This window comes from Gordionus sp. m RMFG-2023, chromosome 1 (assembly GCF_954871325.1).
Source record: "Gordionus sp. m RMFG-2023 chromosome 1, tfGorSpeb1-WG-v2, whole genome shotgun sequence".
NCBI lineage: Eukaryota > Metazoa > Nematomorpha > Gordioida > Chordodea > Parachordodidae > Gordionus > Gordionus sp. m RMFG-2023.
The window spans coordinates 82,315,166-82,331,785 of NC_088775.1; the positions used below are offsets into that span (position 1 = coordinate 82,315,166).

At 29.5% G+C, this 16,620-nt stretch overlaps 1 protein-coding gene across 1 annotated transcript; it reads left to right on the forward strand.

Moving 5' to 3' along the window:
- Window positions 1-153: 153 nt before the first annotated feature.
- Window positions 154-15,500, forward strand: LOC135931573 (xaa-Pro aminopeptidase 3-like). The gene is made up of 9 exons (XM_065468796.1): window positions 154-270; window positions 313-469; window positions 1,080-1,216; window positions 10,160-10,333; window positions 10,505-10,677; window positions 11,968-12,067; window positions 12,398-12,541; window positions 12,719-12,839; window positions 15,271-15,500. The coding sequence occupies exons 1-9, from the start codon at window positions 241-243 to the stop codon at window positions 15,441-15,443; spliced, it is 1,209 nt and encodes a 402-aa protein (XP_065324868.1). The 5' UTR covers window positions 154-240; the 3' UTR covers window positions 15,444-15,500.
- The last annotated feature ends 1,120 nt before the right edge of the window (window positions 15,501-16,620 follow it).

A 16,620-nucleotide genomic window follows, 5' to 3' on the forward strand; every position in this document is an offset into this window, starting at 1 on the left:
AAAAAATTACCATAAGTCTGTATATATGCAAACATCCTTTGATACCGACCTTTATATATGTAATGAAAATATTTATATATCCAAAGATGAATATAAGTATATATAAATATTACATATACATGAAATAATTATCTATATATAAAAAGAGAAAGGAGAGAGAAATTATTAAATATAGTTAATAAATTGAATAGTGTAAATAATTCAATTATTATAGTACCTTCTCAAAGTAAAATATTTAAAATGCATGATGTTCCTTATAAATTCCATCAGGTTAAATATTTTTTAACTAATATAAGCTTATCAATATTTAAGAGCACTAATTTTCAATATCTCTGTGGTTATCAAGGCTCTGATTCATTTTTAATATTAACAAAAAATGAACATCTTTTATTTATAACTCAAAAATCATCAGAATTTGAGATATGGGAAGGTCCTAATCCAGATAAGACAACATTATCAAAAAACCTAGGTAAGAATATCTTAATCTTAAATATTTTACTAATCTTTCAAAGATTAATCATTTAATTGATATATATTATTTTTGGAAGTATTCATTATTTATATCACAGATGGATTGGAATTTTTAGTTTTTTAGAGAGGGTTTTTTTTAAAAAATAACAATATTTAAAAAAGAAAAATTTAAATAAAAGGTAGTGGCCACAAATTTTTGAAAAATTTATAATTAAAAAGGGAATACTTTGAAACTTATTTTTTAATTTAAATGAACCTGAGATGGGTTTAGGGCTTTTGATAATTAAGAGGAATATATTTTCAACGAAAATATGAGAATATTTGATGCCTTACTTTTTTCAGTAAGAGTTGCACAGATTAGTTTTTCCTGTTCTGGACATCACAATTTAGGTGCTTAGAAATATCTTAATTGTAAAATTTTTTTATGAGATGTTTAACCTAGCACTGTTCTTAATTTATAATCAGAATAATTATAAAAAGATGTTTATATAGCAATTGTTTTATAATATCTTATTTGGCTTTACGCCATCCATCCATTAACTAAGTCCAGGAATATTTTATGTTTCTACTAATAAGATTAATATTTGTGTACAAAAAATATAATATAGGTATTGAAAGTATTAATGATGTATCTGAAATGACCCAATACATGAATAAACTTTTGTCTGGCCCTTGTGAATCTACTGTTTGGTGTTCTTTTTTTGATGAAGATTATACAGGCAAAATACATGCCAAACATATAAATGTATACAATAAATTACTTCCTCTTTTTTTGAAAAATAATGATATAAATATCCTTATTAAATTAAGGTATCATTTATTTTTTTAAGGATTGTAGATTATATAAAACAAATATTTTTAAAAAAGCATAGACTTATATTAATATAGTCTGCCTCAATGCCCAATTTTATAATACTATAAAAACATTGCTCATTTGGCAGTTTGCAAAGATATAACATTCATTTTAATAAGTCTATGTTTACAGGGTAAATAGTATATTTGTAATAAAATATTAATAAATAAAACAATGTGTGTTTATATTTTTGCACATTACTTACAAAATAAATGACTATCCATTATTATATAACAAAACAAACACTAAAAAAAAATACCTATGGTATAAAGTTTACTGTAATTTTTTTGTATTCTATTTTTGTATAATTTAATTTTTTTATTAAATGCAATTAAATATTTTTTTCAATATTTAATATACGACAAATTTTATCTAGTAACACAAATAATACAAATTCATTTTTATCAATTCCTGATTTTTTTTACCTAATTCAATACCTAAATATATCATCTACAAATAATTTCCATATTATTAATTCACCCTCTTTAAGTGGTGATTCTATTATCGATCCAACAAATTTAGTCATGGCAATTCCAAGAAGGAAATATAAAAACTGGAATAAGACAAAAATAGTTATTGCAAAAAAATTATTACTTGTACCTGAGAGAGAGCGAATGAAAATAAAAGATATCACAAAGTATATAGATATGTCTTTATCGTCTATAAATAAATTAAGACGCGAAACATTTCCCGAAATCATAGGAGACACATATTATGTAATTGAAAAGAGAGGTAGAGAAAAAAGATACCTTCAATACAGAAAGAAAAATAATAATTCTTTTAATGGCTAACAATACATTCACAATTAAAGATATTATAGAAAATTTATCTTCGGGATTTCCTAAAAACGAAGGAACTATAAGAAAATATATTTTAAAAAATTGGTGCAAAAAACGTGCAGGATAAGAATCTGATAGGAGAAACACACCGGACGCTATCAATATACGCCAAATTTATTGTATAAAAATATTGAATATAGCCAAAGAAAGAAATTTTTCTTAGACGAGACAGGCATAAATTTACATGTTGTGCCTGTTTACACCTGGGCCCCATATAACGTTACGTCAACCATGAAAGTTCCACCATCTAAGGGTAAAAATATAAGTATATTATGTGCTATTAAAATCGAAGGTATGATATTTTATCGCATCATCAAAGGATTTTATAATAGTCTGATATTTTGAGACTATATGATGGAACTTATTAATATCATATCGAGTGGTCCAGTTGTTATGGACAATGCATCTATCCATAAAAAACATCTCATTGATGCTTTAAAGATCTAATAGAATATTTACCACCCTTTTCACCTCAGCTTAACCCAATAAAAAATTTCTTTTGAGTATTAAAAAACAAATATCTGTTAATCAATCCCAGACCAAACACATTAAATCGTTCATAATGTAACATCAATTCTTAATGAATTTACTATTCCTTATGACTTTTCAAATTATTTTAATAAGATATATCAATATTTGGAGATTGGTTATCGAATATAACCTATGAATTAAGGTAAATTTATAAAAATATAATTTGAAATTTATTTAAAGAATATGTAGAAAATTTGAATAGAAAAAACGAAAATCAAAATATTAAATTTTTTAAAATTATAATGTATTTTTTACATCTGTTTTGTTATATATTATATATTGGATCGTAATTTATTTTTTATGCAAAAATATAATCACATAGCGAGCGGTTCAATGAGCCGTTTAAGCCGACTCCTGAGCCGATTTTATATTTAAAAATATATTATTTATAAAAGAAATCAAATTCATAAAGAATTATACAAATTATTATTATGTATATAATCACCAGAGTTGTTAACAGATACTTTTTAAATGGATCTAGATGCAGATATTTATATTCAAAAAATTAATTCTTGAACCTTTCGTATTCGGATGCATTTAAAATCGGCGGCAAATATTTTTTCTTAATCCTAGGATCAAATACACAGCAAACGTAATTAGGAAATGATGCCATATAAATAATATATTTTTTAAAAAGTTTTCCTCTATTAATAAAAAAAAAACAATTGTTCTTAAAAATACCCCTCCCCCTCCTTCCTTTGATTTAATAGTTTTTTACCCGAAATAAGACATATATATCCTTACAATATAACCCTTAAAAATGATAATGTTTAAGATTTATATTTTAAATTTTAACAGTTTCCTATCCCTATAACATAAACATGGCCCCTGTAAACTTATTTAATGTTGGAGATAAGGAGATAAGATATAATTTATTAAAGTTGGAGATAAGGAACATAAGATATATCTATATGTCACAAAATACACATATATACTTCTAATTAAATTGTATAATATCTTAGATTTTATAACTTTAAAGTTAGATTTGTATCTTTCCTCTTTTAATTTAGTGTCTAATATAAAATGGAGGAAATAAGCACCCTCATTTTTTTAAATTTATTATATCACCTTAATACAATGTTGTTCCTTAAGTGTACGAAGTTTTAAGTAGATTAATTTACGTATAAACTTTCTATAAGGAACTGATCATATTATTGCCAAAGGCTTAAAAGAAATTTTAATAAGTCTTGGATTCAAATGAAATATACATAATTTGGTAACTCATTGAATCACGGGGAAATTTTTAATATTATTGTTTTATTTTATTTAAATATTTTTTTATTTATTTATTTTTTATTTATTTATTTTTTATTTATTTATTTTATAAAAAATAATAAATATAAGATCGTTTGGATATTTTTTTGGGATGATGCTTACTACCAAGTGTATGTATGGAAATATTCTAAATACCAACCTAATTTAAACCGACCAAAATTTATTAAAATGTAATAAGACCCTTATTATTTAATAACGGAATCACCTGGTCGAGTCCGGCCTCCTAAATATCATTCCCCAAGGATGGAACCACAAAGTTAGAGTAAGAAAAAAAAACATGATCATTCCCGGGATTCGAACCCGTGACCATGGGATCAGTAAGCGAAGATATTGCCTACTAGGCCGTAGAGGCCTTCCAAAAATCGCGATTTTCAATGATAATATAGATATATATTTTTAAGGAAAAACAATAATAGTTCTATAAAAATTTATATCATTTAAAAATTAATTTATTTATATTAGACATATTTTTAATATTACGAAAATAGAAATATTCACATATATATAAATGAGAGGAAGATTTTCTTCCATTTCTGAGGATGCTTGCCTTAAGATCCCTCCATAAACGCTTAATACGTTGAGTGTGGGTTGATATATCATTAGGGTCTATAAAGTTTTTGCTATGATTGACAGAGTAATGATCATATCCATTTTCATTTAGATTGTTATAACTTGGAAAAATATTTAATTTTAAGATTTATCAATATTTAATTTACCCCTTCCATTAAAAAATTTCTACCAAAATCCAGACGATCATTTATTTATTATTTTTTAATAAAAAAAATAACCTAAAAATTACGCCAATTGAACCAAAGAGGTATGCAAAATTCTTAAAACTTTTGAGTAATGAAATTTTTAATTATTATTACATTAAAAAATTTATACCAAAATCCAGAAGCTTTAAATATTAAAAATTTTCTCGTGATTCAGTGAGTTCATAATTTATATCTAATCTTTGGACTTGTTTTATGATAATTTATTATTTATTTTTATATTTTTTTAGATAACTTATTATTTACTTTTTATCTTATTTTTGTTTGTTTTTGTACATTACATTTTATATTATTATTTATTATTTTTCACTTGATTTATTTTATTATTGTTGTTATTTGATTTGAACATATCTGATATCTCATGTTTTTTCCTTCAGATTTCGGAAATGTTTTTCCTTTCAACATATCATTAACATACATGATAAAAATAAAAGAATAAAAATAAAACAGCTTAGTAATGCCTGTCTAGTAATTCCCGGACATTGTTTTATTTTTTTAATGTTTATAATATTCGTAATAGCTAATCACAAGTCCTACTCTTTGGCTCACGGTCTCTATTAGATAGAGTAGACTTTTGGTTTCTTCGATATTCTTGGATATTACCACAATATCGTCTGCATAGGATATTATTCTGTTTACAAAAAATATCTTCTCGTTTGACCCAATATCAACTAAATCAGCTGCACCTAGTACATCTTATATGATTTTATAGATTATCATATTGAAAAGGAGCTAGGTGAGAGGGCGCAGCCTTGTTTTACACCTTTTTTTATCCTAAAGAAAGGAGAAATTTTATCATTAATTTTAAAACAAGCGAATAAATTAAAATAGTGATTCTTTAAAATGAGAATTGTTTGGGGTTCGATGTTATTTATTATTATGCAATAATTAAATAGATATATATATAGAGAAAAAAAGAAATAAAATTGATTATTGCGTTTTCGTATTGGGCAGCTCTTCCGTGTACTTAATATGTTGTTACACGCACAACTTTGGGCAGCACTTTCGAGTACTTGCCCTTTCGGGTACTAAATTCCTCGAATTTGCTCTGATCCAAACCTGCCCTTATGACCTTTGATTAATCCCTGGAATTTGCTCTGATGCAAACCTGCCCTTATGGCCTTTGATTAATCCCTGGAATTTGCTCTGATGCACACCTGCCCTTATGGCCTTTGATTAATCCCTGGAATTTGCAAAAAAAATAATTAATTTAACTAAATTAAAAAAAAATATCAGTTCTAATAAAAACTCTTTTTTTTTAAACGAATGAATCATATAATAATCTTTTTTTTTCTATATATAAATATTTATTTTTTTTACAACTAAAACATAATTATTAAACACAAATAATTATAAAAACAATTCTAATACAAATTAATTATCTAATAAAAAATAAGAATATAGCACAGGTCCATCCCTAAAAAAAATTATCTTCTTCCCTGACCAAGAATTCCATTATATCCTCTCAACTCTTTCTCCACTCCTCTCCATTCTCCTCCACATTCAACGACTCCAGGATTGTTGACTCCTCCACTCCTTCCTCATTGCTTTGTTCATCCTCAGCTCCACCTCGAGCCTCCAGGTGATTTTCCGTCCTCATCAATTCCACATCCGAATCTGGCTGACTATTGTCATTCCCCGTTTCTGAGTCGCTTCCACAACTCCATCCGCAGGATCGGGATCTCCCCATCTTCCTGTGTCCGGATCATACTCCTATCGTTCGTATCCCCTAATCGGTTCCACTGGCCTATGATACCCGCTCCACGGACACCATCGTTGAAGATGTCCCCGCTCCCCACAGTTATAGCATAGCCAATATTCCGTCCCTGATCCTCTTCTCCCTCCTATTGTATTCACGGACGCTCGTAATCCATTCTCTGGGAATAACCTCTGTCTAGGGCTCAAAATTAGTTCTATCTGTATGTCTTCATATATCCAGCTTCTTCTGAGAGGCATCATTCTTTCGTCCCATATTCTCCACTATCACTCCCGGCTCCCATCTTTTGTTATTTCCGAATATTCTTGCCCATACAGTCTGTCCACTCATAAACTCCAGGGAATCCTCCATTTCCGAGAGTTTCCTTTCCTTGCTCTGCCGGCCTAAACGTATCCAGCCAAATTCTAGTCCCACGTCTTAAAAACTTCTCCGCCGAAGACGATTCCTTCCCTTTTCTACTATTGTTATAATACGCCACGGCTACCCACATCTCTCCACCTCCATCCTTTGACTTTCTCAGCCAATTCTTGACCACAGCTACCATCCTTTCTGCTTGTCAGTTCGAAGTCGGATGATAAGGCGGCGCCACAATATGTTTCGCTCCCGTTTCTACGCAAAAGGCTTTGAATTGCTTACTAATAAAAGCAGGACCCCCATCCGAGACTACAGTCATAGCAACTCCAAATTTGGCCCATAAATTTTTCAACACTCTCATTACAATTTGAGTAGTTAACCCTTACACTTCCTCATACTCTACCCATTTCGAAAAAGCATCCACCACCAATATATATTATATATATTTTATTCTCGAAGTCAAAGAAATCGAAAAGGATGCGCTCCCAGGGCTGCGTTGCCTTTGGCCATTAACTTCCCCTATCTTTTTGAGGCATCGGAGCCCAAGAATTACATCTAACACACGCTCATTTTCAATGTCCTTGTTCATTCCCTGCCACCAAACATATTCCCCATTGTTTCATTTTTTCTATTCCTTGATGTCCCGCATGAATCATTGCCTTTACAGCCTCCCTTAATTTAACTGGTATAACACTCCTATTTCCTCGCACCACACATTCATCTATTATGGCCAATTCCTTTTGTATATATTTAAAGGTCTTATCCCCATCTTGCCAAATTTTACGTCCCTTAAGACAGCTTTGATCCGCCTCAATTCTCTATCTTTCAAAGTCATCCCTTTAATTTCCTCCCACGTTACCGGCCCGCCTCTAGATATTCCAACCATAGTCCTAATCAATCCCTGCTCCCTTTCTTCTTCCCTTTTCTCCTGCTCTTTTTCCCCGAAATCTTCCCCCGCTCCGCATCTGTGCAATCCCTCTGCGATATTTTACTTGGACGTCAAAACTTCCCATTAGCAGCAACCATCTTTGTAACGGGGGGGGGGTAGCATTAACTCTTTATTGTTTTTTTTGAAAAGATGCACAAGCGGCTTATGGTCCGTGTAAATAACAAATCTGCGTTTAATTAAATATTCGCGACACTTAGTTAGGCCGAAAATAACGGCCAATGCCTCTTGCTCAATCACTGAATACTTCATCTCTGCTGCCCTAAATATCCTTGAGAAAAATAATACAGGCCTTTCAACTTCATCAATATAATGTAACAATGCTCCTCCTACACCCTTATTAGACGCATCCACCGCTAATATGACTTCCAAATTATTATTAAAACATACCAACACAGGTTCTTTCCCTATTCTACATTTAAATTCTTTGAAAGATTCTTCCTGCTCACCCGTCCACTCAAATTTTCCCACTTTCTTTAACAAGTGATACAAAGGCGCTGCTATTTGCGCAAATCCTTCCACGAACCGATGATAATAATTTACCATCCCCTGTACCTTAGCCTTATTACTAGGTCTTATCATATTATTAATACCTGTCATATTTCGGTCCAAAGGCCGTACCTCCTTTCCCGTGATCTTATGACCCAAATATGTTACTTCAGTAACCCCCAATACACTTTTCTCCGCGCTTGCCCTCAATCCTTTTCCTTTGATTCGTCGAAATACTTCCTCCAATCTCCTCTCATGCTGTTCGGGCGTCTTACCCGTCACCAACACATCATCCATATAATAAAACACCCCGTCCATTCCTTGGAAAACGGCCGCCATGGTACGTTGAAAAATAGGAGCCGAAACACTAACTCCAAATGGTAATATACAGAACGCGAACAATCCCTTAGGCGTGGTAATAGTTAATAATTTCTTAACCTTCGGTCTTACACGTAATTGTAGATAAGCATTAGAAAAATCGACCTTTGAAAAATAAACGTTTCCCTTTAAATTGGCTAATATTTCTTCAATCCTTGGCAACGGATATTTGACCTCCACAACCCATGGATTTAACGTGACTCGAAAATCCGCGCACAAACGAAGTTTTCCATTGGCTTTCTTCACAGGCACCAGTGGAGTTGCCCACTCACTGTATTCTACCGGACAAACAATTCCTCTTTGTACCCATTGATCCAATTCCAGTTCCACGTCCTTTCTCCATTCAAACTGAATTCGTCGTAACGCACAAAATTTTGGAACATGACCAACTTTTAATTTAATGTCTACTTCATGATCTCTGAGGCATCCCAAGTCTTCGTTAAAAATTTCCTGATAACTTTGCACTAATCTCCGAACTCCTTCTTGCACTTGGATCATAGACAATTCTTCCCTCCTCCCCATTAATTATCAATTCTTCTTCACTGGTCGGTGTCCTGTCCTCCCTTTCTCCCCGATTCTCTGACATCTTCGCCGGCACCACTCTCTGCCGTTCTTGCGGCCATCCTACCTCCCTTTCCCAATTTCTCCTTCCTCCTCCATTCTCCTAATATCAGGACCCTCCTTAGCAGATCCCACCTGCCCCGGGTAATTGTTATATATCTTTTTTTAAACTTTATTCTCCTTTATTTCTCCACTAGAATTTCTTTCCCCTACTTCATTTCGATAATTGCTTCTTCCCATTTTGTTCCTTAAATTATCCTCACTGGTTCCGCTCCTATTATCTTCCCTGGTTGCGCTCCTCACATTATCGCTCCTATAATTGTTTCTCCTCATTTCGCTCCTTAAATTATCGCTCCTGGTTTCACTCCTTAATTTATCGCTCCATGAATTATGTCGACTTGTTTTGCTCTCTAAATTTATTTTTCTTATATAAAATATATTGAAAACGTCGATATGTCAATTACATATCGACAGATACAACAATATCTTTTTGAAAAATTAAATATTTTATCTTGCAATAACATGCGTATTAAATAAAATTATAAATACATGATATATTTAACCTTAAAATCTTTATAAACATAAGGTTGTTTCTTTGCAAATAGTGATTTTTTAGACACATTTTTTTAGTCGTTGAGCAGTCTATAATAATAAACGTCTATGGATCTATGGCCATATCTCCTAGAGATAGGCCATAAAGCTAGCCCCGCTGATTGGAACTTGTTAGACCCCGCTTAAGAATAAACATTTTAGGTTGGGCTTGGACTGAGAAAAAATTGAATTGATAGGGTTCTGTGATTCGTACAAAAAAAATCCATATTTTAAAGATTTCTTCCCAACTCATAATTTAAAACCTTAAATAGTTTTGCCTGAAATCGTCTAATGACATATGTCATTCTAGATAGTATTATATGTAACTGAATCTATCTTAAAGACAATTTATATTACAGTAAGCTCTTCTGCCTACATTAGGGACTGCATCAATTAATAAACAACGAGTACCGAGCTAGAGTGGATAAGCGTTTAGATGGTTTGATTCAGAAATTGAGGGTCATCAAATCTGCTAACGAACAGAAACTCATGAGGAAAGCTTGCGAGATCGCGTCTCACGCCTTTATCCATACCATGGAGTTTTCATATCCTCAAGTTAACCCCGCTCACATAAATATATATTTTTTAAAGTTATTGAACTGTTTAGTAATTTACTCAATAAAATTTTATCATTAGTTTAATAATATATTTTATTTAAAATAGTTGAATTTCAAAGGAGACAATATATATTTTTTAAATTCATGGTAAATAAAATTTATTTTAAAGGTCCCAGAATCTGTTTTAGAAACCAATTTCGAGCTAGAATGCAAAAAACGAATGAGCAGCGGATCAGCCTATATTCCCGTGGTGGCAGGCGGAAACAGGGCCTGCACTATTCACTACATCGATAATAATTGTATGATATCAGCGAAGGATTCGTTAGTTCTTATGGATGCCGGGTTTTTTCTTTTTCTATACTGCTAATATAACAATATTTTTTTAAAAAATATCGAAATGTTTTGTAAATGTTTCATTGTGTTCTTCAGTGATTGAAAAAAGGGATAAATCAGCATATCAGTGACGGATAGAATTGCAGGAAGGGTCTATGAATCCTTGGAACATACCTGATAGCTAGTCAGGGTCATGTTAAATATATGTTTTTTTTGTAATGTAAATTAGTGAAACACAAATTTAACATATTAATTTTCTTAGGTGCGTCTAAAGTCAAAATTTTATTTAAAAAATTAATTTATTATTGAAAGTAGTGTTGTTAAATGGCTCGTTTTGAGCCGATTTTTAAAAACGGCTAACTCAATACTTCATCCAGAAAAATATTACGCAAGCCTGAAGATTTTGCTCATTGAAGGAACAAAGGTCTATACATGTATTATCGAAATCTCTGGGTTTAGGCATTATTTTTCTGGCTAAAATATTGAGTTAGTCGTTTTTAAAAATCGGCTCAAAACGAGCCGTTTAACAACGCTAATTGAAATTGAGTTTGAATTTGAACGGATAATGAATAAATGCGAGAATCATTTATTTTTTGAAAATTTTCTCTTTTTTATAAAATTATTATAATAATATCACGATTATAAGAACGAAAACTTCAAAATAATTTTCCTTTGAAACAAGTTTTCAAATTTTATCCCAAAAAAAAAAGAACGAATAAACATTGAAAAAAATTAGGTCCCTTTATATATGATAGAACAAAAAGGTGCATTAAAAAATTTTATACTAAAAAAAGGCGCTAACAAGTAATTTTATCTAAATATTAAAAAAAGTTGTTTGTTTGTCCTTTTACAAAAATAGTGTATAATGTTATTCCACCTATTTTTCTTGACCACACTATTATCTTTTTTTGTCCCACCTCCCCTACTGGATTTTACCTCTAACTAGTACATATTTACCTAACCATCAAAAATTTATTTTACAAATGCAATAAATGTTTTAATTCTTGGGACATAAAACGGTTACCTCGTTATTCTTGCTTATTTTTTAATTGGCCTACAACTTCCTATAACGCTCCCAGAATAGTAACGGTTTCTATACCTCCTAATTTCAAATATTCATTCATGCGTTTATAAATAAATGTAAAAAAAACGAATATAACTTATTGAGAAGGGCATAATTATTGCTTGATATGTAAATAACAACAAAAAATTAATAACAGTAAGATAGATAAGGAAGGGAGGGGGAGGGGAGGGTAATAAAGAATTATTATAAATTATTATAAAAATTTTGATTTGTAGGTGCGAATACCAAAATTATTGCAGCGACATTTCTCGTACTTGGCCCATAATCGGTAAGTTCACTCCCGCGCAAAAAGAATTGTATGAAGCCTTATTAGAGGTCTTTTTTATTTATTTCTGAAATGAAATGTTTTACCCTGTATTCACAGTTATCACAATTTCGCGGCAACGAAGTATACAAAATATGTTTGTAACTACTAACTTTTCAAAAGTAACTTTGTGCGGTGCTACAGATAACTGAATCTAATGAATGTTTTAAAAAAATTTTAAAATTTGAAAAATGACTTTTATTTATTACATTTAAATTCTGTGGTTAACAAACCCACTATATAATAATATCGAAATATAAGTGAATAATTCCACTTGGAAAAAAAGAAACTCAAATTTTTATAAATCAAAAATTAACATTTATTTATTTTTTAAATATTAGGTTCAAATTAGGTGTATCGATTTGTGCAAACCGAGTCAGTTATCTCTAAATGAACTCCTAGTCAGAATGTATCAATTTATGATTAAATATTTCGAGGAAATTAAGTTGCTCCCCGCTCATTTAACTTATCAAGAGAAATTTCAGGTTTACTATTTGTAATCGGGGTGTCGATTGAACCGTTAAATATAGCGGGTCAGTTTAATTCCGAGTTTTAGTTTAAAGTTTTAACACGATTTTATTTTTTATCGGGTTGTTCCGGCTTTCAAATATTAAATATCATCAAAATTATCTATTATTAAATGTAATTTCTTTCTTCTTTAGATGGTATCTAAGTTGTGCCCTCATCACATAGGGCATCATTTAGGTCTGGACGTTCACGATTGTCATTTGATATCGAGAGATGAGCCATTGCAGCCGGGTATGGTTATAACTATAGAACCAGGTTTTATTTAGATCTTGAATTTTTATTAATTTTTTTTAGAATAAAATCTTTATATTTGGAATTTAATTTTTTATGTATAAAATTTAGCAAATTTTAAGTTGTCTTTCAAATGAAGCGGACCTTTATTATAATATTTTATTAATAAATTTTTACAAAAAAAATAAAAGAATTTATTCAAGTTCAAAACGATATGCGTAAAAAAAATTCATTTAACATTTAAACCCCAAAATTTAATAAATGTCCTGGACAAATAAATATTGAAGGTTAATGCTCCTGGACAGAAATACCCTCTGGAAAAAATGCCTTTTTTAATTAAGAAAATGTGAAATTTATTTTTTATAAAAAACATTTCTTAAACACCGGGCCGATTTCACCCTTTGGTAACAAATATTTAAATCAAAAATAAGTTTTTTTTATTGAAACTAAAACTGCGATTTCTATTATATTTTTAAACCTACAAAACATAATATTTAAAATTAGTCAAGAGATTTTTATAATAATATCGATTCTTATAAAATACCCCAATGTTAATAAATTTTTTAAATGCTTGGAAAAGAGTAAATGATATGAGAAAAACTCGTTTTAATGGAAGTTATTTTTATCATTTGATAAATCATTAATTGATTATAAGATAATACACAAAAAAAGTAACTTTAAAAAAAAAATGCCAGCTATGAGTTTGAGAAGTTTAGAATTATGCATGATACCAAGCGAAGCGTAGAATATCGGTGGTTCGATTTCACCGGTGTCCATTTTTTCTGAATCAACCAACTCGAGAAGGTAGCAAAAGAAGAGATATAAAGGTTTAGAAAGATATGGGTTAGAGGGCTAATTATATATTTAAAAAAATCGTTTAACGAAATTTGGTCTCATTGTTAAAGTTTAGGGCTTATCGTCACCCCCCAAAAGTAATTATTTTCATTTTTTGTTTAAACCTATCTCTTGAGTGTGGCTAGGTTGAAGAGAGGTCTATACATCTCAACCCCAGTGCCGAGGGTTTAAAAATGAGCCGGCAAAAACATTAAATATTTTGAAAAATTATATAATGTAAACTTACTTAGAAGGATTCAACCTTTATGACATTTAATTTAAAAAAATATTTTTTGGATAAATAGCCTTAAATCTTAACGGCCTTATTCAAGCCGAGCAAATATAGGAATTGTATAACTTATTTATTAAATTTTTTTACGACTTTTAAAAATATATTTTGTGACACTAAGCCCACGCTTTAATATAAAGGTATCTAATATTTTTTTAAAAAAACTGTTTAGATATATTTTGTACCTAGCCCATAAGATACAAAAAATTTTTTAAAAATAAGTTATCTTCTTAAAATATTAAGTTATAAGATATATTTTAAAAATAAATTTATTATTTACAAGTGTAGTTTTTAATCAAATATTAGTTAAAAGAAAACCGGTATTCATAAAAAGTTGCATTTTTCATGCATTTACCACTGATATCTCCAAATGTTTAACAGTTAGGAGGCTGAAATTATTCTCAAATATAGGTTACTCGAACCTTAATTTGTATTAAATTAAATAGCTTAAAAATTGAATGGGGTGGGCTAGTCGCGATTCGACATGGAACTAGGGAAACTAAGATCTCCTATTATCCTAAATTTATCATTTCAAAATATTTAATTTTTTTTACTCTATGTTTACCCTAAAAGGCCTGAATTGTAGAATAAAAAATTAATTTATCTTTTTCTAAGCATTTTAAAAATTCTATTATAAAAAAGGTAAATTTTATCCTTTCGCCCGATGCTCTTTTTTGTCCAGGGCTCATTTTATATGTCCAAGATATTTATGTCCGGTAGTCTTCTAAATTAATTATGTCCAAAACAGCAGAAAATTAAATTGACAAATATTCCAAATATTAATAAAAAATAAAAACATGTTCAAAAAATAATTAGAAAATTTTGTAAATTTCATAAAAATTAACATACGATTTCATTAAAATTTTTTTAAAGTGATTTTTGATACAGCTTGATTTATATATGTAGTTATTTGAAACCTTTTATTTTTCGTCGCTTCTACTTTCCTTACCTCTTTTAAAATGTATTATTTATAAAAATATATTTTCTTTAATACTATGTTTTATTGTTAAAAATTTAACATCAGGATTCCCTAGTTTTCCTTACTTTTCAAATTTGAGCTTTAGGGTTTGTTTGATTATACCTAAAACTAAAAGTATTCTGCTTATAATTATTTTACTTACAAGTTTGATAAATTTATATTTTATGTCCTGAAATTGTTAAAGGAAGTTAAGAGGGATAAGGGAGTGTTTCAAAGGAACACTTGTAATTAATTCCCTTTTAAGATTTCCATAAATAAGAATTTCCTGTTGCGACATATAATATTTTTTTTTTATGAAAAATTGATAACGATTTCTTAGAAAGTGTGATCCTTTATTTTTTTTTGAATTAAAGGCGTTTATATTCCATTACACGACACCGAGTTCCCCAAAGAATTGAGTGGATATGGTATGCGAATCGAAGACGACATTTTAATTACACAAAACGGTGCACCTGATATATTAACGAATCAATGTCCCAAAAAATGCGATATTATAGAAAGTATTTCGTGTAAAAATCAAAAATGATTTTATATTTATATGTATGTTTTGTTGAAAAAATGGTTATTTCAATGTAAAATGTGAATACGGTAAAAGTGAAAATAAATTGATTACTTATTTATAGGTAAAAATATACAATTTGATTATCCTTTTTAAATTTGACTGTTTAATAATTATCTTTTAACTAGGTCTCCGCCTTATTTATGTGAAAATTAGATACAGAATATACAATACATTTCTGCAAAGAATAATTCTATGATAAAGTTAACATGCATTTTGCACTAAATTATATTATTTTGCTAATAAGACGTATCCCTTCATTTATTTAGTCTGAGAATTTTAAATTAATCAATGTCATATAATCATTTCTGAAAAATAGAATTATTAGAATTCTATTCCTGCGATTTATTTAAAATTTACTAAAAACATAAAATTTTATAAAAAATAAGATAGATTTATATCATTTAAAAACATCCACCAATCAGCTGATATTTAAATAAAAAAGCAAAATACATACGTAAATGGTATCAAATATATATTAAACAAATTAACCAGTGTGATTATAATTATGCCACAATAAATGGTCAATCTTATTCCTATATATGTTCATGAAATAAAAACAACTATTCTACATGAATAAGCCTTGTTTAATATGGGTGTTTTTAATGATTTGACCTTAAGCAAATATATTTTTGATCATTTGTTTTAACTCAAGCTTGACTTATGCTCATTATACTTTGCCTCCTCCTTTATCCTCTAGAGAGAAACACTTCACAACTAACCATACTACATTTTTTGATATTTATTAGCTACCTAACCTTTTAAACGCATCCAAAGGTTGCAGACTACCATGTTTTTATCGCTATACACCAGAGTATCTTCTTGATTTTAATACCCTCAATCATTGGTAGGTTCCTTAAATTTTAGCACGAAAAAATATGGCAATCAATAATGGGATCAAAGAATTTAATAGTCTGAAAATATAAAACTATATTTATTTTGCCTTATAAATCTAATCTTAATTCTCATACAGCCAAACTAATCAATATTCTTGATTAACTTTCTGGTGTAACTCGTCATCTAAGAAATAATTTGGTACCTTTAAACCATTTCTCATATTTATCATTATTAGAAAAACATCAATCCAATATAACATTTACTCTCAATTCATCTCTTCCTCAACCTATATTAGTAATTTTCCCTA

Excerpts from the sequence above, each read along its gene's own strand:
- LOC135931573 (XM_065468796.1), top strand. The coding sequence starts at position 241 with ATGCATGATGTTCCTTATAAATTCCATCAG. Across the intron at positions 10,678-11,967 it reads TTAGTTCTTATGGATGCCGG|GTGCGAATACCAAAATTATT; the intron begins GTTTTTTCTTTT and ends TTTGATTTGTAG. Across the intron at positions 12,542-12,718 it reads CTTATCAAGAGAAATTTCAG|ATGGTATCTAAGTTGTGCCC; the intron begins GTTTACTATTTG and ends TTTCTTCTTTAG.